At 48.1% G+C, this 21,536-nt stretch overlaps 1 protein-coding gene and 1 long non-coding RNA gene across 8 annotated transcripts in view; one reads left to right on the top strand and one right to left on the bottom strand.

The window, feature by feature from the left end:
- Window positions 1–21,536, bottom strand: part of TTC7A (tetratricopeptide repeat domain 7A) — a 144,985-nt gene that overhangs the window by 110,031 nt on the left and 13,418 nt on the right. Inside the window, exon 1 of one of the 5 annotated variants that reach the window (XM_072768252.1) lies at window positions 5,972–6,222. The exons of 3 other annotated variants lie outside the window; for them this stretch is intronic. In XM_072768252.1, the coding sequence (XP_072624353.1) occupies window positions 5,972–6,155 (184 nt within the window). In that variant the 5' untranslated portion in view covers window positions 6,156–6,222. Of the gene's footprint in view, window positions 1–5,971; window positions 6,223–21,536 lie in introns of those variants that run through there. One more of the 5 variants, XM_072768254.1, reaches the window with a different exon arrangement.
- LOC140600189 (uncharacterized) lies at window positions 6,964–12,090 on the top strand. 3 transcript variants are annotated; one of them, XR_012003388.1, is made up of 5 exons: window positions 6,964–7,128; window positions 7,856–7,967; window positions 8,296–8,410; window positions 11,088–11,593; window positions 11,784–12,090. It is a non-coding gene; the product is annotated as an uncharacterized lncRNA (long non-coding RNA). The 3 variants fall into 3 exon arrangements; XR_012003386.1 differs by lacking the exon at window positions 8,296–8,410 and having other exon boundaries at window positions 6,967–7,128; XR_012003387.1 differs by lacking the exons at window positions 7,856–7,967; window positions 8,296–8,410 and having other exon boundaries at window positions 6,968–7,128.

The following is a 21,536-nucleotide window of genomic DNA, read 5'->3' as shown; positions in this document are numbered from 1 at the left end:
AACCCTCCGAAACATCAAAAGAATCCACCACAGATCACTTGAGCAGCACTGCTCTGAACCATGAGTATCTTTTACTACAAAAGGAAGGCCAATTTTTGTTGATCCTACGAAGTGCCAAGGGCTTTATTACACAGTATCCTTTAATCTGCATGGCCTAAAAGGTAGATATTACTCCCATTTTATAGACACTAATAAAGATATGCTATGGTCCCAGCCCACAACATCAACAACATAATATCACATTCTGCCACACAGCCACAGGACAGTCTGTCCCTGTGTCCCATGCAGAGCAGAGCTTCTGGCAGCTTAGAAATAAAGAAGTCTACAAGGCTGTTAACAGTACGTTCAAAGGTAATAGTAATTCCAAGTAACAGGATTTCCAAACAGGAGTTCCAATTTCAAGGGCAGGGATAAGACTTGTTCCTACTGTCACATACCCTTGAGTGTCAGGCTGTTCTGTAAACTAATGCTTCAGGTTCTTCTCCAGCCTTTTCGCCCCCACCTTTCATTCCCCCTAGGCAGGGTCTGTGTTCGGTAGGTGTGGGGAATTGAACTGACTTTTTCTTCCTGGTCCAACATCTCTTCCCTCTCCACTCTGCCTTCCTTCCCCTTCTTCTGTCCATCCCACCATTCCCAACTGGCCAATCTCTGCATAGGACTAAAGAATATTTTAGATTCAAAGTTCTAGATTTCCAGTTGTTTAATAAGAATCCAGGTGGATTCGAGGCTTTCCCATTCTTCCTTCTCTGAAGGTAAAGCATGGCTTTTTATCATCTTGTCGGAAACCTCCACCCTGTGGAGGTTTGGGTCAAGTGTTCCAGCTTCTCCCCTCCCGGAGGCATTAGAAACACCTTCCTGACAGTGAAATCGATTCTGGGAACCTGGGTATGGATTCTGGGAGCCCAGCCCAGCCTCCAGCCCTCCACCCTGGGCAGAGGCCCAGAGGAGGCCCCCACTTAATGGCCCCTCAGACTCCCCATGCCTCTGGCAGCTAACTTCCCCTGTGCTCCCAGCCCTCTCCAGGCCTCTCTCAAGGTGCCAGGTCACAGGGACCCACTTCAAAGATACCTGCCCCTTCCCCCCAGGAACCACATTGGCAGGGCGGTGCCCCCTCTCCACAGCCTGCCAATCCACAGTCAGAAACCTGGGTCCAGCCAGGTGCACTCTTCCCCCAAGAAGTCAAATGGGGACATAGTGGTCTCTGCAGCTGCTTACCTTACCACACAGGGCCTCAGAGGGCTGGGAACTTCTAACCACAGTGAGAGGAGGAAGAGGCCAAAACTAGTAGGGGGCCACCTGCCTCAAACACACCCTCCCTAACTCCAACTGAAGACATGCTCAGAACAAACTCCAGTTGGGGGGGGGGGGCGGGGCGGGGGATCATATAGTTAAGAAAGAAAAAAAAGATGGGGATGACTACAGATTAACAGTCTCTAGATGGATGGATAGAGGCACAGACATGTGATAAAGTAAGTAGAGCTTAATTTTGCTGAATGTTGAAATTTTCATAAAAAAAAAATACTGGGGGAGGAGCACCTGGGTAGCTCAGTGGTTGAGCATCTGCCTTCAGCTCAGGGCGTGATCCTGGGGTCCTGGGATCAAGTCCCCTATCGGGCTCCCCACAGAGCTTCTTCCTCTGCCTATGTCTCTCCCTCTGTGTGTCTTTCATGAATAAATAAATAAGGTCTTAAAAAAAAAATACTGGGCAGCCCAGGTGGCTCAGCAGTTTAGTGCCACCTTCAGTCCAGGGCTGGATCCTGGAGACCTGGGATTGAGTCCCATGTCGGGCTCCCTGCGCGGAGCCTGCTTCTGTCTCTCCCTCTCTTTGTCTCTCTCTCTCTCTGTCATTCTCTCTGTGTGTCTCTCATGAATAAATAAAATCTTAAAAAAAATACTGGAGGAAAAAATATTGGGGGAGAAAAGAGACACCTAAACTATTAAGCAAATGTAATGTGTAGCCTTACTTGGATCCTGATTGTAGCAAATGACCTGTAAAATTAAATCATTAGATTTGGGGTGTGTGTGTGTGTGTATGTGTGTGATAATGGTATGGTGGTTTTGCTTTTTTCAAAAGAGCTCTTATTTAGCCAAAAATAAAGGATTATACAACTGATTACATGAAAACAGAAAACTGCAAAAAAAAAAAAAAAAGAAAGAAAGACAGAAAGAAAGAAAAAGAAATTTCAACCCACCATCTAAACTGTCATCCTATCTCACACCAAGTCATCTTGCCCATGACATTCTAAGAGACTTATTGAAATCCTAATTCCTCTTTAGAACTCCTTTGGTATAACAGAACTCTGATCTTAATTTTTTTTTAAGGATTCCACACTGGCTCCCAGTGGTCACCACTTCATTATGTATGTGCTTACACACCACTGTAAATAAATCTCTTTGCAACTGCAAGAAAAAGAGTTCTTTTTAATAAGTACCTACTACGGTACTCAGTGTGGGAAAAAAATAGGTTGGGGTGTAGCTCAAACAAGGTAATTCATAAGTTCATAATCACTAACGCTGGTTAATGGATACATGGGATTCATTCTGCTTTTGAGGTTTTGGAAATTTTTCATAATTTCATTTCTTTTTTCTTTAATCACTTGGATGGGTTCTTTGTTTTTATATGAACAAGCTCCATCACAGCGAGCCACACTCTGGGATTCCCCTTCTCCATCCTGACCAAATCTAAACCGGATGTGAGTTTGAAAGAAAACGTACAAATAGTGGCAACCATCTTCCCCCTGGGCAGGTGGTGGGGAGCAGCCTCCCCAGATAAGAGGGGGTAGGGGCCTCAGTGCCTGAGCACCTCCTTAACCCTTTATTCTCACCAGACCCCAAGGAGGACTCCCCTCCCCATCTTAGGAGTCCTCCTCTCCTGACCCCTGGACTGAAATAGATGGCCTGGGAGTGGTTTTTAGTTTCTGTAGGAAACTCTAGATACAGCAGGACTCAGGGCCTCAGTTTCTTTTCTTTTCTTTTTTTAAGATTTTATTCATTTATTCATGAGAGAACACACAGAGAGAAAGAGAGATAGAGAGAGATAGAGAGACAGAGACAGACAGAGACACAGGCAGAGGGAAAAGCAGGCTCCATGCAAGGAACCCGATGTGGGACTCAATCCCGGGACTCCAGGATCACGCTCTGGGCCAAAGGCAGGCGCCAAACTGCTGAGCCACCCAGGGATCCCCGGGCCTTAGTTTCTAAAATGGGGTTCACCTGGGGCTTGGCTACCCTCTCAATATGATCCCTTTCCCCTCGGTTGAAGGAGAGAACTGTCGAAGCTGCTGGTCACTGACTTAAGACTCTAATAGGCCAAATGGTACAGTAAGAATCTCCCTCCTGGGTTGAAAGGGCTCAGCGCTATACTGCTCCAAAATAACAGGGCCTCAAGTGATCAAGGAACCTTGGAGAGAGAATCAAAATAACAGACCATCCAAAAAATACTCTATGCATAGGTTTGGGAGTCCTTTGTTTTCCTTCCTCGTGTGAGTCCGCATGTGCGCCTGCGTGTGTGTTGGGACAGTGTATCCAGATTTAGCAGTGGGAGAAAAATCACTCCCAGAACCAAACCCAAAAGTTGGCAGGAGAGACCCCACTGGTCCCCCTTGTGCCAGGCGGTCCCCACAGTGAAGCCAAGCCAGGCTCCTTGTGCCCTGACCCCACCTTCACTCAGAGTGGATTCGGTGGCTGGAACTGAGGCTCGCATACAGGCTCTGTCACATACGCATTATGTGACCTCTCTGGGCCTTGGTGTCCCTGTGTCTAGAATGGAGACAATAGCTCCTGCTCTCCCCACCAGGTTGTTTACAAGAATTAAAAAAAAAAAAAAATAGGGAAAGCACTTTATAATCATACCATACCATTTATAAACCACACCATACCAGTGTTTCCCAATAATGCTTCCTAGAATATGGTCAAGGCAGGTTTGAGAAATATGCTATTTATACTCCAACCTTGGCTTGTACATCACAGCAGGTGAACATATTAAAGGCTCTGAAGGGGTGGCTGGGTGGCTCAGTTGGTTAAGCGTCTGCCTTCACCTTGGGTTGTGATCCCCAGGGACCTGGGATCCAGCCCTGCATGGGGCTCCCCACTCCAGGAGTCTGCTTTTCTCTCTCCCTCTGCCCCTTCTTCTGCTCATGCTCTCTCTCTCTCTCTCTAATAGATAAATACAATCTTAAAAAATAAACAAATAAAAATAAAGGCTCTGAAAAGTCCTGCAGTTAGAAAAAGTCTGTTTAACAATACTGAATCCATTAGGTCCAGTTTCTTTAGTTTTTGGGCTCCCTAAGCTCTTTCTTCTTGGGATACCAATTAACTATGTAACCTCCTTGAGACCTCTAAAAAGCAGTTTGGAAAATACAGACCCATTTGAACTCGAGGGGGGCAGGTTCCTGTTTTGGCTCAGCACATTTCGCTGTGGGACCAACATTACTCAGATTCCCATAACTTACCCAGGGCCCAGTGCTCTCTGTGTGGGTCCTTTCCATATCCACCCTCGGAAGCCCCACCCCACTACAATCACTACATCGCCCCACAGGGGGGGACAGAGGGCACCTGCAATTTCTCTATCCTGCCCTGGAAGAGGAGGGCTCACCAGCTTCTGCCTTTAGCTCTGGTCACTCCTCCACACTGCCATACTCAGACCCACCTCAAAGTCTCAACTCAATCGTCCTTCTGTCCCTGTCACCTAGCCCGCTCAGTGTCCTTCTCTCCTTCCTCCTCATTGGGCAAACACCCTCTGCCCTTCCCAATACCAGCCTGACGCCAGCACACATTCTGCTGCTTCCCCAAAACCCCTTCTCCTCTGACCTCCGCCATCTACCCCACGAATGCCCTCTGGTCACTGCTCTACCTCCCCATCCCTTCTGGCAACTCCTCAGGCTGGGATTTTGTGCTACACGTCATTAAGAGGTAACAGTGCAAGTGGTTAAAAGGATATACTCAGACGCCTGGGCTCAAATCCTGCCTCTACCACTACTGACCTGATGATCAAGTTAGTTAACTTCTCAGGGCCTCTGTTTCCATATCTGCAAATGGGGCAAACAAAAGTGTCTCTACTTTAAGGGGTTGTTGCGAGGAATTAATGAGTTGGCTCAAGGGCTTGGTAGGACGGTGCCCCCCACATGGTGAAGGCTGGATAAGTGTTAGCTATGGTCACTACCATTATTGTTGCACAGGCTGCACAGTCTTTAAAATCTGCATTCGTTGAGTCCCCGCCTCCTTCCACAAGGCTCTAAACTGGTGGTGCACAGAGAGGGCTCCGGGAGGGCTCCCCAGGCCGAGCTGGGGCGGGGTGTTGCCCCGGCTGCCACATCAGGGTGCTTTCCCGCCCCAGCCTAAGAGCCCAGCCCAGCCAAACCAGCCCTCCTGCCAACGCCGCCCAGTGCCGGGGCTGGATGGGTCCCGAGTCCGACCACAGATGAGGAAACTGAGGCTTACGAGGCCTCTTTCCCTCTTCTCCGGCCCGCCCCGCGCTCTGGCCACCCCCCACCCCTGTCTGCTGCGGATGGGGCACCGCTGTCCACTGGACGGCCTGCACCTGGCGGGACCGGGACGGGGCGCGGGGTGGAGGGGGCGTGCAAGGGTCCAGCAGCCCTTGGCCCGAGCCATCCGTGCCGATACCGCCAGTTCCCGGGGGACGGACCCGCCCACATGATCCCACAGGGCAGAGAGCCAGGGCCCTTTCTCTCTGCCCCCCCCCCCCCCGCCACCCCGGCCCGCTCAAGCCTCGTGGGGTCTTTCTCCCGGGGCGTAAGTGCCCTCCGAGTAACCACCCGGTGGCCGCCAGGAGCAGCGCCGCAGCAGGCGTAATCCCGAAGGCGGCCGCGGCGGCCGGGGGGCAGTCGGGGCCCGCTTCCCGGAGGCGGCGGCGCGCGGGGTGCGCGGGGTGCGCGGGGTGCGCGGGGTGCGCGGGGTGCGCGGGGTGCGCGGGGTGCGCGGGGCGCGCGGGGCCGGCCCCTGCCCTACTCACCGGCGTCCGGAGCGGGGACCGCGGCGCCGGGGCTGGGTCGCCGGCCGCCTCCGCCGCCGGGCCCGAGCAGCGCCTGCAGCTGCCGGACCAGCTCGGGCATGCGGTCCCAGTGGCCCTCGGCGCGGCAGCGCTCCAGCTCGCTCTCCATCTTCAGGTGGGAGCCGTGCGCGCCCTTCGCAGCCATCTTCGCGCGGGCGCTGTCATGGGCGGCGCGGCCGAGAAGTGGAGACCCGGCCGGGGGCGGCGTCCGGGCTGCGGCACACACGCGGCCGGGGGGGGCGGCGGCGGGGGCGCGGGCGGCGGCGGGGGGGGCCCGGGCGGCGGGCGGGCGGCGGCGGCGGCGGCAGCACCCAGAGCACCGCCCGGCGCCTCGGGGCTGGGGCTCCGGCTGCGCGGCCCGGGCGCGTCCAGGAGCAGCCTCCGCCTCTGCAGCAGCAGCTCCTGGCGCTGCCGCCGCCGCCGCCGCTGCAGCTGCTGCCACAGCCCCCGCCCCGGGCCCGGGCGCCGCCAGCCGCCGGCCCGCCCCCGCCCCCGCCCCCGCCCCCGCCCCCGCCCCCGGCCGCCGCTCCACCTCCGCGGGGGCGTGGCGCGGCCTCGGCGAGCGGGGCGCCCGGGCGGCCAGCGCGGCCACAGCAGCCAGGCGCGCGACGAGCGCTCGCGGCCCCCCCGCCGGCCGCGCGGGGCCCCCCCGGCCCCCCCGGGCCCCCCGCCGCCCCCCGCCGCCCCCGCCGACTCGGCGCTCACTCTAATGCCGCGCGGGGCCGCGGCGCCCCGGGGCGCCTCGCTGCCCGCCCCCTCCCCATCCCATCGGGGCTCTCGGCCTGCGGGTGGGCGTCCCCCGGCCCCGACGCCCCGGCTTTGTGTGCTGCCCCCGACACGTCACAAATCCGGGGAGAGGCCTGCCGCGACCCCGGCCTCCCCGGAGCCGGCCGGCGGGCACGCGCGGGCCCTGCGCGCCCCCCTGCCCGGGACCGGGGCTGGGGCGGGGGGCGAGGGGGGGGGGCGAGGGGGGGCGGCGCCCCGACCCCTGGCGCCTGCGCGCAGCCCCGTTCTCTCCGGCAGCCGCGGGGTTCCTCTTTCCAACCCGACTCCCCCGCAAGACCTGGCCGGCCCGGCCCGCCCCGCGCCCAAGCCCGTTACCCGGGACTTCTTTAAAGGTGTTAAGCTGTGTCCCAGCTTGGTCCTTCCTCCCTAATTCCGGCGTCTGGAGACGGTGACCAAGACTCGCGGAAGGGCTTAGCCTGGCGCTGTGGGGCACCAAGAGGTTCAAGGGATTACAGGGTGGCCCGAAGCAGGAGGGACTGGTTAGGCCCTCGCGGCGGGAACCACAGCGACCCCAGAACACCCCCCACCCCCGTGTGTAAGTGACATCTTGCACGGGGCAGATCGAAGACTCCAGAACACAGAAGTCAGGGCCGGCTTTGACGTATAGTATCCAGACTCCCAAGACGTAGGCGTCCACCTTCCTCCCGGAGGCTGAGGGCTCTGCCCCTGCCTGACATGTGACTGTGGGAGCAGCTTGACCGCTTTGAGTGTCAGGACACTCCACTGCTTCGTGCTTCTGGACGACTGTAACTGTGGCCAGGTTTTTTGTCAGGCAGAGAGAGCCCAGGCTCCTGGCGCTTAGTCCCATAGGAGTTATCTACCTGTTGGGGGCTAACCTTCCTGCTCCCCATCCCCACAGCGCCCAGGGTGGATACCCTCCAATCCGGGTTCCAAATGTACCCTCCGTTCCTTGCTTGGGGCAGCACTTACTGACCTTAGCTGCTGCTCTGAGCACCCGGGGTCTGTTCCGAACTCCCAGGGACCAGGAAATAGGATGGAAAACAGGGTCATCTCTGGCAGTTGGAATTTAGAATCAGTTTACTCCATTTACACAAACAGGGCGCCTGCTCCTGTCACCTCCTCTAATAGACTGGCATTTGTTAGCCTTTGGCTGCCCTTGCTGGTCACCAGAATCGGCTTGCAGTTGGAGAGAGCTGTGCAAGTCCTTTGGGTGAGGGTGCCCTGAGAATACCCTGTGACCTGCCCCAGAGTCAGCCCTGAGGCAGGCAGGGGGCAGCAGAGTTGAGGAGCGGAAGGGGAAGGCAACGCAGATAGAAATTAGGGAACCTCCCCTCCTCCTTTACCCCCCCTCCGGAATCCTTTGCCAACCCTGCCCCCAGGTTGCAGGACTCCCGGGAACTAACTGAAGAATGCTGCTCGTGATTCGTGCACCAGGATTTGTGTGGGTCTGGAGCACGGGAGAGAGGAACACAATATTGAGATTAGAACTTATAATGCATGGCAGCCACGTTCCTGACCCCTTGGTAGTTCTTTTCCAGCAGAGATAAGCCCCCAGCCTGCTAGTGACCAGCATTTTTCAGGGGAGTAAGAGACTGTAGGAGTGAGAGCAAAGAGCAACCATGATTGTATTAGTGACATTTGCTGAAATAAAAGGTGTGTAGAAAGTGTGGTGGTTTTTATTTTTTAATAACCCGAAATCTCTCAGATGGGGGTTTAGGACAAAATCTGATAAAGATGGTTGTCATTTGCTGGCTGGGAAATGCTATCAAAATTAACTTGCAGATCAGGAGAAGCTGGGTTGATTGCTTACTAGAGTGAGGGAGAGAGCACTGCCTGGCAGTCTTAGCATATCAGAGAAAGTACTGGAGTTCACGGGAGGTAAACCGGCCTGCTAAGAAAGGTGTACCTTTAGGAAGCAACAAAGATGGTACCGAATGAAGGACCAACCAAGCTCACAGAAGACTGCACTAGTTGAGATGCTCTGCCTGGACGAGATGGGGAGGCTTTTATTGCTGGATCACAAGAGAAGCCATAGTAAGCTGTCTGTCCCAGTTCTTGGGAAGTTAAGGACTTGGAGAGATGTCTCATGTACTTAGAGGTTGAAGGTTTATGATATTTGGTTAGGCCCAGAATGGGAGGGTACCGAAGAGCTGATCTGAACTCAGAAAAAGTATTTTCATGTTTGGGTTCCTAGAGAAAAGGTTTGGCTAGCAAGGGCTTGGGTAGGTCAAATTAACGGCGTGCAGATTTCAGAAAAGTTGAGAATGTACTGCCTTGTAGAGGCCAATGAGACCCTCGAGGATCCTCATAACTGTCTTAGTTATTGGCCAGAAACCCTTTGCACAGCTTGTTGTCTGGAGTAAGGAATTTTCCTCCATAGGATGTCTTGTCTTGGGTAGTTACTTCCTTTGACAAACTGTCAGCTTTTCTGTGGAACCCTTAATGCCGTCTCTGAGCTAAAAGAGTGAGCAGTAGATGACTGAGCCTTGGAACTCACCTCCTCTTTGAACAGAACAAAAGATTGTTCACGTATTGACTAAGTAGAACTACAGGGCAGTGTAAGGCTCACAAGGCTGAGGACTTGTGAAATGTAGGAGGGCACCTTGGTAAACTGAGGCATATGGTCCAGGTACTATTGTTGAGTTTCCCTGGAGAAGACAAGCAAGTATTAACTTTTTTTTTTTTTTTTTAAGATTTTATTTATTCATGAGAGACAGAGAGAGAGAGGCAGGGACATAGGTAGAGGGAGAAGCAGGCTCCATGCTGGAGGCCCGATGTGGGACTCGCTCCTGGGACTCTGGGATCACGCCCTGAGCCAAAGGCAGACGCTCAACCGCTAAACCACCCAGGAGTCCTGCAAGTATTAACTTTTAATTTAACCAGACACCAAAGAGGGGCACCTGGCTGGCTTAGTCAGTGGAGCATGCAACTCTTAATCTTGGGGTTGTGAGTTCGAGCGCCATGTTAAATATAGATCTTACTTAAAAATAAGATCTTTAGAAAAAATAAAATGGGGTTACCTGGGTGGCTCAATAGGTTGAGCATCTGCTCAGGGACTCAGGTCATGATTCTGGTCCTGGGATCATCAGGCTCCCTGCTGAGCAGGAAGCCTGCTTCTTCCTCTTCTCTCCCCTCCTCCCCTTCTCCCTCTCCTGTCTTGCTTTCTCTTACTATCTCTGCCTCTCTCAAATAAACTTACAGTCTTTAAATAAAAGACACCAAAGAAAGCACAACATAAATTTGCAACTGTAAAACATATAATCTCTATAGGCCTTGAAGATAGAATAGTATATGAGTTTGATTCTAAAGGGAAGCAGCGAGTGACTAATTTATTTGTGGCCCTGGGGTCCTAAATGAATCCACTGGGTTTTTTTTTTTTTTTAATTTTTACTTATTTATGATAGTCACACAGAGAGAGAGAGGCAGAGACATAGGCAGAGGGAGAAGCGGGCTCCATGCACCAGGAGCCCAACATGGGATTTGATCCTGGGTCTCTAGGATCGCACCCTGGGCCAAAGGCAGGTGCTAAACCGCCGCGCCACCCAAGGATCCCACCACTGGGTTTTTCAACAGAGAGAATAAGAGTTACAAAGACAGGGACAAGGTATGAGACTTCTGTCTTTTTGAAGGCTTTTAATTATCAATTTTATTCCTTCTTTATCGCCTTGTTTTAGAGGCTTTTATGCAAGTTTAGGTAGAGATTGAACCTTGATGGATTTAGCTCTAGGAGAATACCAGTAGAATTTTTGCTGATAAAAGAGCTTCAATCTGCTTGATTTACACACAGAAGTACTGGTAAATCATTATCAGAATGAGCCAGGATCTTATTACAAATAGGAAAGTCCTCTGGGACCAGACCGGAAGGAAGGGACCATCAGGGAAAGCATTTAATGTGGCAGTTCCATTCACACAGTAAATCCCTTGCTATTAATTTAATGAGTGTGGTGTTCCTTGGTTAAAGGTTTGAGGCTGATGGTTATGGGCTGGGGCCTTGGGAAGGCATGGAAAGGATAAATGTGTGACTGGAGTAGTTTAAAAACTGCGAAGGAAAAGGTTGTGTAGTAGCGGTAAGGTTTAGGATTGATATTATTGTGCCCATATCAGTAAAACATTTGTAAGGTTGTCCTTTAATTTTTAGAGAAATGTTTCCTTGTGGGTTTAAGAGTTGAATGAGAAACTGAACACCTTCCTTGGTATCTTTGTTGTTGATAGAAGATACTCAGCAGGGTTTGGGAGGTCTGGCCTTGGGGCTATTCCCATTCTACTTTTTTGCTTGCCCAAAAATCGATTGATCTGATCACTGCATTGCTCCTCTCTTTCCGGTTTCAAGGCCTTTCACAGAAAGATAAGAGAGCCAACCAGGGTCTTCAGGATCCACTCCTGCTTGCTGTCGCTAAGGTGTTAACCAGTCCCTGAAGTCTCCATCAGACTTCTCTCTTTCCGGCTTGAAGAACTGAACCAGAGCACAATCTATTTTTACAGGAAAGAGAGAGGATAGCCCCCACAAGACCCTGACCAGCTCTATGCTTTTCTCAACCCCTCCGATTTCCTGTGCAATTGAAGGCCTTTTTAAGTCACCACTGGGGGTCTTCCTATTCTGAGTTTTCATTGAACTTGGATCTGAAGTTCCTACTCACAAAAGGATGAATTGGAATATATGTGGCTACTCTGGGCTATAAGATCCTCAAAGGATTCTAAGTTCTTCTGCAATATTTTCACTCTGTCGCCCAGGCCCTGCAGAGTCTCTGTTGATGGCTTTCAGCCAAAAATGAAATGAGAGATTCAAATCCACCATCAGAGGTTTTCTCTGATCTGCAGGGCATTTACTTTAAAGAGGTAAGTGAGCTATGGGGTACCTGGCAGGCCAGGAAGGAGGGGGCAGTGGGTCAGAGGAAGGGATAGAGGGGTAGCTGGAGATGGAGGAGCATAGCATGGGGAAAGAGGATAGTAGGCTTGAGTTGCGGTTTTGGGGGGAATCTAAAAGATAGTTTCAACTTGTTCGCATTTTTCTTTTTCTTTGGCCAAGCAATCCATTAAGGAAGTAATTTTGAAATCCAGTTTCTTTTGGATGCTTCCTCGTGCTAATAAAAAATAATGAAGACTATTGGATGCTCTGAGTGGTGTTGCCTTTACCTTCTAAGGCACCTCTCAAGTGAGTAACTTTGTTCATATCAAAACTTTCGGGATCCCTGGGTGGCGCAGCAGGTTAGCGCCTGCCTTTGGCCCAGGGCGCGATCCTGGAGACCCGGGATCGAATCCCACATCGGGCTCCCGGTGCATGGAGCCTGCTTCTCCCTCTGCCTATGTCTCTGCCTCTCTCTCTCTCTGTGTGACTATCATAAATAAATAAAAATTAAAAAAAAAAAAAAAAAAAAAAGCTTCCTCGTGGTGGCCACTGTAATTCTAAATTATCCTTGGTGGGATGATGCTGTGTGGAAAGATAAGTGCACAAATTTGGGTATACCATAAATACAGGTAAGAAGCAAAAGTCGGGCTCGAGGAAGGCATGGATTGAGGTTTATACTGAGACAGAGCCACGAGAGCCTGGGAATGGTCGGTCAGGAGTTGCTCCTGCACCCTGGGCTCAGGGACTCCCAACCTCACAGCTAGACCTTATCCAACTGCAACTCCATTGAAGTGTATACTTCCTAGAAGATAGAATGTTCAGAGTGATCTTGGCTGAACCTCAAAGAGGTCTGAGTAAAGGTCACATAAGTGGCCCAAGATAAAATGTGTCCCTGGGCCAGGTTAGGGACCCATATCTGTCATCACCACAGTCAACTTTGCTCTTACAGATAGATGCACAACCCAAAATGAGCACGATGGAAATAGACAAGTAGTAGTGTTGTTCATCATGAGGCAGATATCTACCAAGGAGAAAAGATTTTCAAATATGTCAGATAGGGGTGCCTGGGTGGCTTAGTTGGTTAGGCATTTGCGTTCAGCACGGATCATGCTGGGGTCCTGGGATGGAGCTCCACGTCTGCAGCTCCCCCTGCTTGTGCTCTCTTGCTCTCTCTCAAATAAATAAATAATCTAAAAAAATTAAACAAACAACTATAGTCAGATAATCAAAGGATTCCTGAAGGGGGTTCCTTATTACTGGGGACAAAGAGACTCTGAATTTGGGGTTGTCAGGCCCAATGCAAGACTGATGTCTCTCACTGCCAGGGTCTAAAGGACTCCTGAGGGGCTTGAAGGCCTCGGAGGAGTATGCTTTCTGAGTCCTGGTCTTGACCACAGTGGCAACAGGGTCTCAGTAGGCCTCATAACTGAATGCTGCTCCCTGAAAATAGCATCAAAACAACTTTGTGAGGGTGCAAAGCTGAGTTTGTTCTGATCGCAGGAAGGGAAAACAAGACTCTGCAGGGTTATAGTATAGTACCTGTATTGGGCAGGGGTGGGGAGGGGATGGACACATTGGGACATTCCGTGAAGCGTTGGGTCTGGTTTGAAGTAACTTTTCCAATGAGGGGTTTGATTAGGACTGGGCAAAAATCACCATACAATAGTTGAGTATTGGTGGACAGGGCAAGGTGACGGTTTTGAGACAAGGGTTTCAAAGGGTGTTAGAGAATAAACTGTGGTAGGATGCAATCAATTGAAAAGTTGCAAAGTTTGTTGAAAAGGTTACTTCTTGAGGGGTGCCTGGCTGGCTCAGTTGATAAAGTGTGTGACTCTTGATCTTGGTGTCGTGAGTTTGAGCCCCATATTGAGTGTAGAGATTACTGAAACAAAATAAAACTTAGAAGGTTACTTCTTGAAATTTCTGCAAAAAAAAAAAAAAACAAAAAACAACAATAGTTGTTTACAACTCTCATCATCCCAGGCAGTTTCCTACACTCAAAAGGTCATTTCAACTTCAACAGTAAGCTGAGTGCAGGTGGTTTTGATTCTTCCTAGGTACTAATGCAGAGAGGTATTATGCAGGATTATTACCACAGCCCCTTGTCCCATCAAATCACTCTTATTTATACTAGTTGTCACAGTGCTAGGAGTAATTAGAGCATCCAGAGGTGAAGACATCGCCGCTCCACTTCTATTCCTCTCTTCTTTCATACTCTTGTATTTGCTATTTGGGGGACACAGAGCCCTGTGTTCCCAACAGGAACCCTGAAAATCCTAAATTTGAATACAATTAAACCTTTTCTTCATAGCCAACAGCCTTTCGTGCACTCAGATCATCAGTGTGTGTGATACAGAGCCTATCCAATCTTCTTTAGTCTCATGGCCATAGTCCTTACGTTTGGAAATTAACTTTGACTTATGACGGTGTTTGTTGTCTCATAGCATTTCTGGCCCATGGTGTCTCATGTCTTACTTAATGATTTGTACTGTAGACAGGCCAGCTGAGCCAGCCCTCCTGGAATGTTGCCATGAAAACTCTGCAGGCTATATGGTGAGTCTTTCCCTTTGACAGCTGCCAAAAAAAACTGCAGGTAATCATTAGGCGAGGGATAAGGCCCTACAAAGGCAAGCTTTAAAACCATGAGTTCTTTATGCTTGTGCATGGTGGGCAGTCAGTAATTATTTATTACATTAATTTTAGAATCCTAGAATCCTCCGACCTGGGAGATGATGAGAGCTGTGGGATGTCTTCTGTCCCTACCACTTCTCCATTTCATGATTGAGATACTAGCACCTTCTCTGTGTACTGACTTCCCTCTCATCACCTGGGTCCCTTCTGTTCCCTGGGGTCAGAGGTGACTCCTGCTTCTGCCTATGGTTTCTGTGTCATCTTGCAGGACTGCCACAACAGTGCCTACCCCCAGAGTGGGGCTCCAGACTTTATCCTGACCTTTGCTAGTGCTGGTTCTCTGCCCAGATACTGCTATCCTGGAGGAGAGAAGTCAAGCCCAACCTAGGACTGCTCAGAGCCCTTCAGCTTATGTTAGCTGATCTGATTTTTTTTTTTTTTTTTTTTTTTTTTTGCTGATGTGATTTTAAGCTCCACCACTCCTAAGGCCAACCTGAGTGTCTACCCTTCAACGATTGTAGCAGTTTTAGGGCTTTTTTTTTTTTTCTAATTTTTTTTTTTTTTTTTTTTTAGTTTTAGGGCTTAAAATGTAGCTTTGCTCTATCTGCTTTTCAAATCTTCCTTCCTTCCTTCTTTTCTTCTTTTTTAAGTTGTTTTTTTGGGGGGAGGGGGCGGGTAATCTCTATGCCCAAACTGGGTTTTTTTTTTTTAGTTTTAGGGCTTAAAATGTAGCTTTGCTCTATCTGCTTTTCAAATCTTCCTTCCTTCCTTCTTTTCTTCTTTTTTAAGTTGTTTCTTTGGGGGGAGGGGGCGGGTAATCTCTATGCCCAAACTGGGTTTCTCTATGCCCTGACATCTGGAGTCATATGCTCTGCTGACTGAGCCAGCCATCCAGGCTCCCCCTTTCTCTCGTTTCTGCCTTTTTTTTTTTTTTTTTTTTTTTTTTTTTTTAAATTTTATTTATTTATGATAGTCACATAGAGAGAGAGAGAGAGGCAGAGACACAGGCAGAGGGAGAAGCAGGCTCCATGCACCGGGAGCCCGACGTGGGATTCGATCCCGGGTCTCCAGGATCGCGCCCTGGGCCAAAGGCAGGCGCCAAACCGCTGCGCCACCCAGGGATCCCTCTGCCTTTTTTCAAAAACATTTTTGTTGTGAAAAGTAACACAATTAAAGGAAAGTGCAGAAAGCCAAATTATTATGAAGCGTTTTCAATAACTACCACTTAGAAGTAGGGTTTTCGCAGCATCCCAGAAGCCCCCAGTATATCCCTTCCCAAATACAACCCTGCTCTTCCTCAATTTAACTGCTGGCTTTTTATGGTAATTACTTCGTTGCTTTCTTTGGTAATTACTTTCATTTGTTTATGGCAATTACTTTCTTTTTTTTTTTTTTTTTTTTTTTTTATGGCAATTACTTTCATTGCTTACTCCCAACTTCCTTCTTTCCTTCCTCCCTCCTTCCCTCTCTCTCTTTCTTATTGAAGTAGAATGACATACAACGTTATACTAGTTTTGTGGTACAACATGTTAGTTTTACTCCAGCCTCTAACAAAGGATGTCCAATTTAGAAAGATCCCTTTAATCTTAGTTTGTTAAAAGTCTTTTTTTTTAAGAGATTGGAGTTGAATTTTATGATTTTTGTTTGTATTTATTGAGCAGCCATATGATTTTTCTCCTTCGACTTTACTTAATATAGTGAACTATTTTGATTTTCAATGCTAATGCATCCTTGTACATCTAGAATAAGATCAACTTACTTGTATCTGTTTTCTGTTGCTTCTGTAACTAATTTCCAAATACATAGTGGCTTAAAATACCACTGCTTTATTAATTTACAGTTGTTGAGGTCAGAAGTCCAAAGTGGGTCTTGGGGGCTAAATCACGGTGTTGGCAGAGCTACATTTCTTCTCCAGGCCCTCGGGGAGAATGTGTTTTCTTGCCCTTTTCTGTTTCTAGAAGCTAGCTGCTTTCATTAGCGGGTGGTCCCTTTCTCCATCTTCAAAGCGCATTCCCCAATCTCTGCTTCCATGATCACATCATCTCTCTGACCCTCCCACCTCTCTCTTATGATGACTCCTGTGATTACTTTGGGCTCACAGGATAATCCAGGATAATCTGCCCATAGGGGCCTGAATTCAGTTACCTTTGCAAAGTCCCTTTTGCCACATAAAATGGCATATTCACAGGTTTTGAGGATTAGGATGTAAACATCTTTAGGAGCCATTATACTATCTACCACGGTGGTTATAAAGTATTTTCTTTTTTTATATACTGCTTGATACAATATCTTATTTAGAATTTTTGTATCCGTGTTCATAAGTGAGATTTGGCTAAATTTTCTCTTTTGCAACTATCTTCATTGGCTTTTGGTATCATAGTTAAGCTAGTCTTATAAATGAATTGGAAGGTATACCATTTTTTTTCTATTCTCCAAAGTGTTCATATACAGTAAGCATTATTTTTCCCTTAGCCATTCAAAGTTTTGTTTTTGTCTTTAAGATTTTATTTATTAAAAAAATAAAAAAAATTAAAAAAAGATTTTATTTATTTATTCATGAGAGACACAGAGAAAGAGAGGCAGAGACACAGAGGGAGAAGCAGGTTCCATGCAGGGAACCTGACGTGGGACTCGATCCTGGGACTCCAGGATCACGCCCTGGGCCAAAGGCAGGCCCCAAACCGCTGAGCCATCCAGGGATCCCAATTTTTTAAAGTACTGATTCAACTTATTTTAAAATGATAGGACTTGAAATTCTATTTCTTCCTTGATCAATTTTTAGTAAGTTGTATTTTTCAGGAATATATTTATTTCATCTAATTTCTCACATTTTAAGCAAATTAACCGGGGATCCCTGGGTGGCTTAGTGGTTTAGCGCCTGCCTTGGGCCCAGGGCGTGATCCTGGAGTCCCGGGATCCAGTCCCACATCAGGTTCCTTGCATAGAGCCTGCTTCGCCCTCTGCCTGTATCTCTGCCTCTCTCTCTCTCTCTCTGTGTGTCTCTCGTGAGTGAATAAATAAAATCTTTAAAAAAACAAAATAGAACAAATTAACCATAAAACCCTCTTATTATCTGTTTAATGTTTATAGAATGCATAGTGATATCTGCTTTTTTCATTTCTAGCATTGGTTATTTGTTCATTCTCTCTTAATTTTTTTTTGATTTTTATTTATCTATTCATGAGAGATACACAGAGAGAAGCAGATACATAGGCAGAGGGAGAAGCAGGCTCCCCGTAGGGAGCCCTATGTGGACTCCATCCCAGGACCCCAGGATCGTGACTTGAGCTCAACCACTGAGCCAACCAGGTGCCCTCCTTTTTAATTTTCTTGATAATTTCTAAGGGTTTATCAGTTTTATTCATCTTTTCAAAGACCCAACTTTTGGTTTTGTTGATATTCTCTATGGCACATTCTTTTCCATTTCTTTTTTTTTTTTTTTTTTTTAATGATAGTCACAGAGAGAGAGAGAGGCAGAGACACAGGCAGAGGGAGAAGCAGGCTCCACGCACCGGGAGCCCGACGTGGGACTCGATCCCGGGTCCCCAGGATCGCGCCCTGGGCCAAAGGCAGGCGCCAAACCGCTGTGCCACCCAGGGATCCCCTTTTCCATTTCTTTAATGCTATTATCATTATTTTACTATATTTGGGTTTCTTTTGTACTTATTTTTTAAAAATTATTTATTAGAGTATGTGTGTGGTTGCACATGTGTGCACAGGGTTGGGGGTAGGAGCAAAGAGAGAGGGGAGAGAGAATCCTAAGCCCACTCCACACTGAGCATGGAGCCCAAGGCAGGCTCAATCCTATGACTCCGAGATCAAAACCTGAGCTAAAATCAAGAGTGAGACACTCAACTAATTGAGGCATCTAGGGTGCCCCATCCTCTGCCATATCTTCTAATTCATTGACTCTCTCTTCTCATGCATCTAAGTGTTGAAGCCATATCTTGAGTTTTTAACATCTCTTACTGTATTTCTCTGTTCTCAAAATCTACTTAATTCTTTAAATAATCTGACATTTAATCACAGAGGGAAGTCTTCCTTAACTTCCCACATCCTCACCATAGGCCTGTTTACATATCCTGTACCACCACCATGCGCTCCCATGGCAACCTGGGCTCTAACAGGCATTTACCATATTCTCTTACATTCTCTCCCCAACTCAACTATAAGTATCTTGAGGATGGTGGATATCATTTACTCTGTGTCTCTAGCATTTAACGCTGTACCTGAATAATAGCAGAAGTGTGGAGAACTTTAACTAAAACAACCTCCCTGACCACCTAACACTGCCCCACTCTGAGAAATGGAAAACCTTCAGGAAAGTCTCCACAACTCAGAACTGTTCTCTGTGTGAGGAGATTTTTCTATAGAGGGAATGCTAAGAGATGTTCATGTCTGCATCCAGGCTGAAGAAGAAGCAGAAAGCAAAACAGATTCAGAAACAAGAGGCTAGGGAGACCTTAGGTGGCAAGTCTCTGAGAATGAGCACAAGTTATTGGGCATGCTCAACTTTTCTAGGCTGGGGAATTGGCTGGGTCTAATCCCATTATACCCAGACCTCCAAGGAATGAGGGGCTCCTAGCCAACATCTAGGTGCACTGCTGTAGTGTATCTAGAAACTCAAGGCAGAGTGGCTCTTAAGAAAGGAATGTTGTACAACCAGTATGCTGAACTTGCAAGACTTATGGGTTGTATCCACCAAAGCCACTTTATTTTTGTCTTCCACTGCTTTTAATCCCTAACAATGGGGGTTAGGTTGGTCTTTTCCATGACCATATATAAAAATCCTGCCAAGCTCGTAAATTTTTCTTGGCACTCTTAGGTAAAAGTCCAGGGGTCACTTTATGTCATAAATGCAGGCTTAATTAAATAATTAAAAGGGTCCAGCCCAATATACTAATCAATATTTAAATCTTCATTCAAAGATAAGATTTCTCTCCTACTTCCCCAAAGCTAGGGCCCATGGCAGGTGGGCTGCGGGCAGCCTGGGAGGGAGTTATATTTAGCTCCTTCTCTTTATTATTTACTTCTTATTGCTGCTGTTTCTGCCCCGCCCCCCTTTAAAGATTTAAAAAAAAATTTTTTTTAATTTTTTAAAGATTTTATTTGAAAGAGGGAGAGTAAGGGGAGTGAGAGAGAGAATGGAGCAAGAGCAAAACGAGAGGGAGAGGGAGAGGGAGAAGCAGACTCCCTGCCAAGCAGGGAACCTGATGCAGGGCTCAATCCCAGGATCCTGGGGATCATGACCTGAGCCGAAAGCAGACATTTAACCAGTTAAGCCACCCAGGCACCCCAGTTTCTGGCCTTTAATTTTGAAATGGGGAAAAAAGGAGAGAGAAGGGAGATAGTCCTGGTAAAATGACTTTATAGGTGCTATAGCTGGGGACCCATAGGCCATAGTTCCCCTGGGAGATATTTAAAGCTGATCTTGGGAGGTTTCCTGAGATCCTGGGAGACTCATCTGCTGGTCTTCTTTGACTCAATTTCTTCTCCTTCAGCATTGTCCTCCTGTTCCCTGCTCCCTACAGCCTCAGCTGGTAGCACTTGTCACCCAGTCTTTAACTGCTGGGATCCCCTTGCCCTCACTGGCCACTCTTGTTTGGGCTCCACCCAGGGAGACTTAGCTTTGCCTCCTCCTTACCTGGTCCCTGATGAGGGAACTGAAGGCTAGCTGAGGACAAAGCAGAAGCTGACACCCTGCAACCCCTCCGCCCCATAAGGTGGGATATGTGGGACATTCCTCAGGCACTCCTGGCTGCCCTAAAGCTAAAGAAAGGAAAAACAAATCGTTAAGGTACAGAGATCACAATCCTGCAAGACTTCTGTCTCATTTGACCCTCACCTAGAAGGCTGAGCAGTTTTTACCCAGGTCCTTTTCTCTCAGCCAGGACTGGATAGCCTTCCAGAGCCAGCCCACGCCGTGCCATTGTCTCTGCCCTATCTTGGAGACCACACCTCAAGCTGTGTAAGTGGTCCCTCCCTTTGAAGCTTCTCTCTCCTAGACTGGAGGGGAGGGACCAGGTGATCCCTCACATTTTCCCAGGGAAGTCCTCCTCACAAGATCGTCCCTGAGTCACCACCCCTCAGCTGACTCTCTTATTTCCTCTCTCTGGGTGAGAGATTCCCTAGGCCCTAGGCTGAGGACCGAGACACAGCTAACCAGATTTTGAAGATTGCTTTTGAAATCTTTGTGGTTTGCTAACACCTTACTTTGATGCTCAATAACTAGCATATCTTGGCATTTCAATCAAAATCCAACTCAACATCCTGTTGGACTTGTTTTTTATCAGAATGAAACACCATTGTTGTTTGTTTTCTGATTATGAAATTAATGCATGCTTCTTATAACATTAAACCAAAACATAAATGTAAAAGACAGTAGTAGCTCAATGAAATTCTATCTCCCAGAGATAACTCAAAGATAAGACTTTGCTTTATACCTTTCCAGACTTTTTTTCTTTGACACACTTGCACTTTTATTTTATTTTATTTTATTTTTAAATATTTTATTTATGTATTCATGAGAGACACAGACTGAGAGAGGGAGAGAGAGAGAGGCAGAGACACAGGCAGAGGGAGAAGCAGGCTCCATGCATGGAGCCTGATGTGGGACTCGATCCCGGGACTCCAGGATCACACCCCGGACCAAAGGCAGGCGCCAAACCGCTGAGCCACCCAGGGATCCCCTGCACTTTTATTTTAATAGTGGAAAGGGGATTGTACCATACATGAACTCCAAAGAGCCTTTTCCCTACTGCCTTAGGATATGTAAGCCCTCCCATCCCTGTGTACCTGTACCTATGTTGAAGTAGAAGAATTGATGAGAGACTAGGCAATTACCTTGATAGATTGAGTATCTAAATGGTCAATTTATGGGGCAACTGGGTGGCTCAGCCGGTTAAGTGTCTGCCTTTGGTTCAGGTCATAGTCACAGGGTCCTGGAGGAGTCCTGCTTAGCAGGGAACCCACTCTTCCCTCTCCCTCTGCCTGCCACTCCCCCTGCTTGTGCTTGTTCTCTCTCTCTCTCTCTCTGTCAAATAAGTAAATAAAATCTTAAAAAAAAAATAAATGGTCAGCTTATGTTTTGAATTAAATTGGGTTTTAGTCGGGTGGACTAAATTTAGTTTTCTCTCACTTCCTATCAAGATGGGTGCTTTGGAGGAAATAAGATCAGTTATAGAAGATGAAAGGGCTGTATTTGTTTCACACCAGGAGTACTGTGTACATTTTCAACTCTACACTTCAAATGAAATTGATAGGTTGGAAAGTTTGTATCTTTTCAAGGCTTTTGATCTGCAT

This window comes from Canis lupus, chromosome 11 (genome assembly GCF_048164855.1).
Source record: "Canis lupus baileyi chromosome 11, mCanLup2.hap1, whole genome shotgun sequence".
NCBI classification, from domain to species: domain Eukaryota; kingdom Metazoa; phylum Chordata; class Mammalia; order Carnivora; family Canidae; genus Canis; species Canis lupus.
Note: the sequence above shows the minus strand (reverse complement) of the source record. Positions and strands in the feature narration are given on the sequence as shown.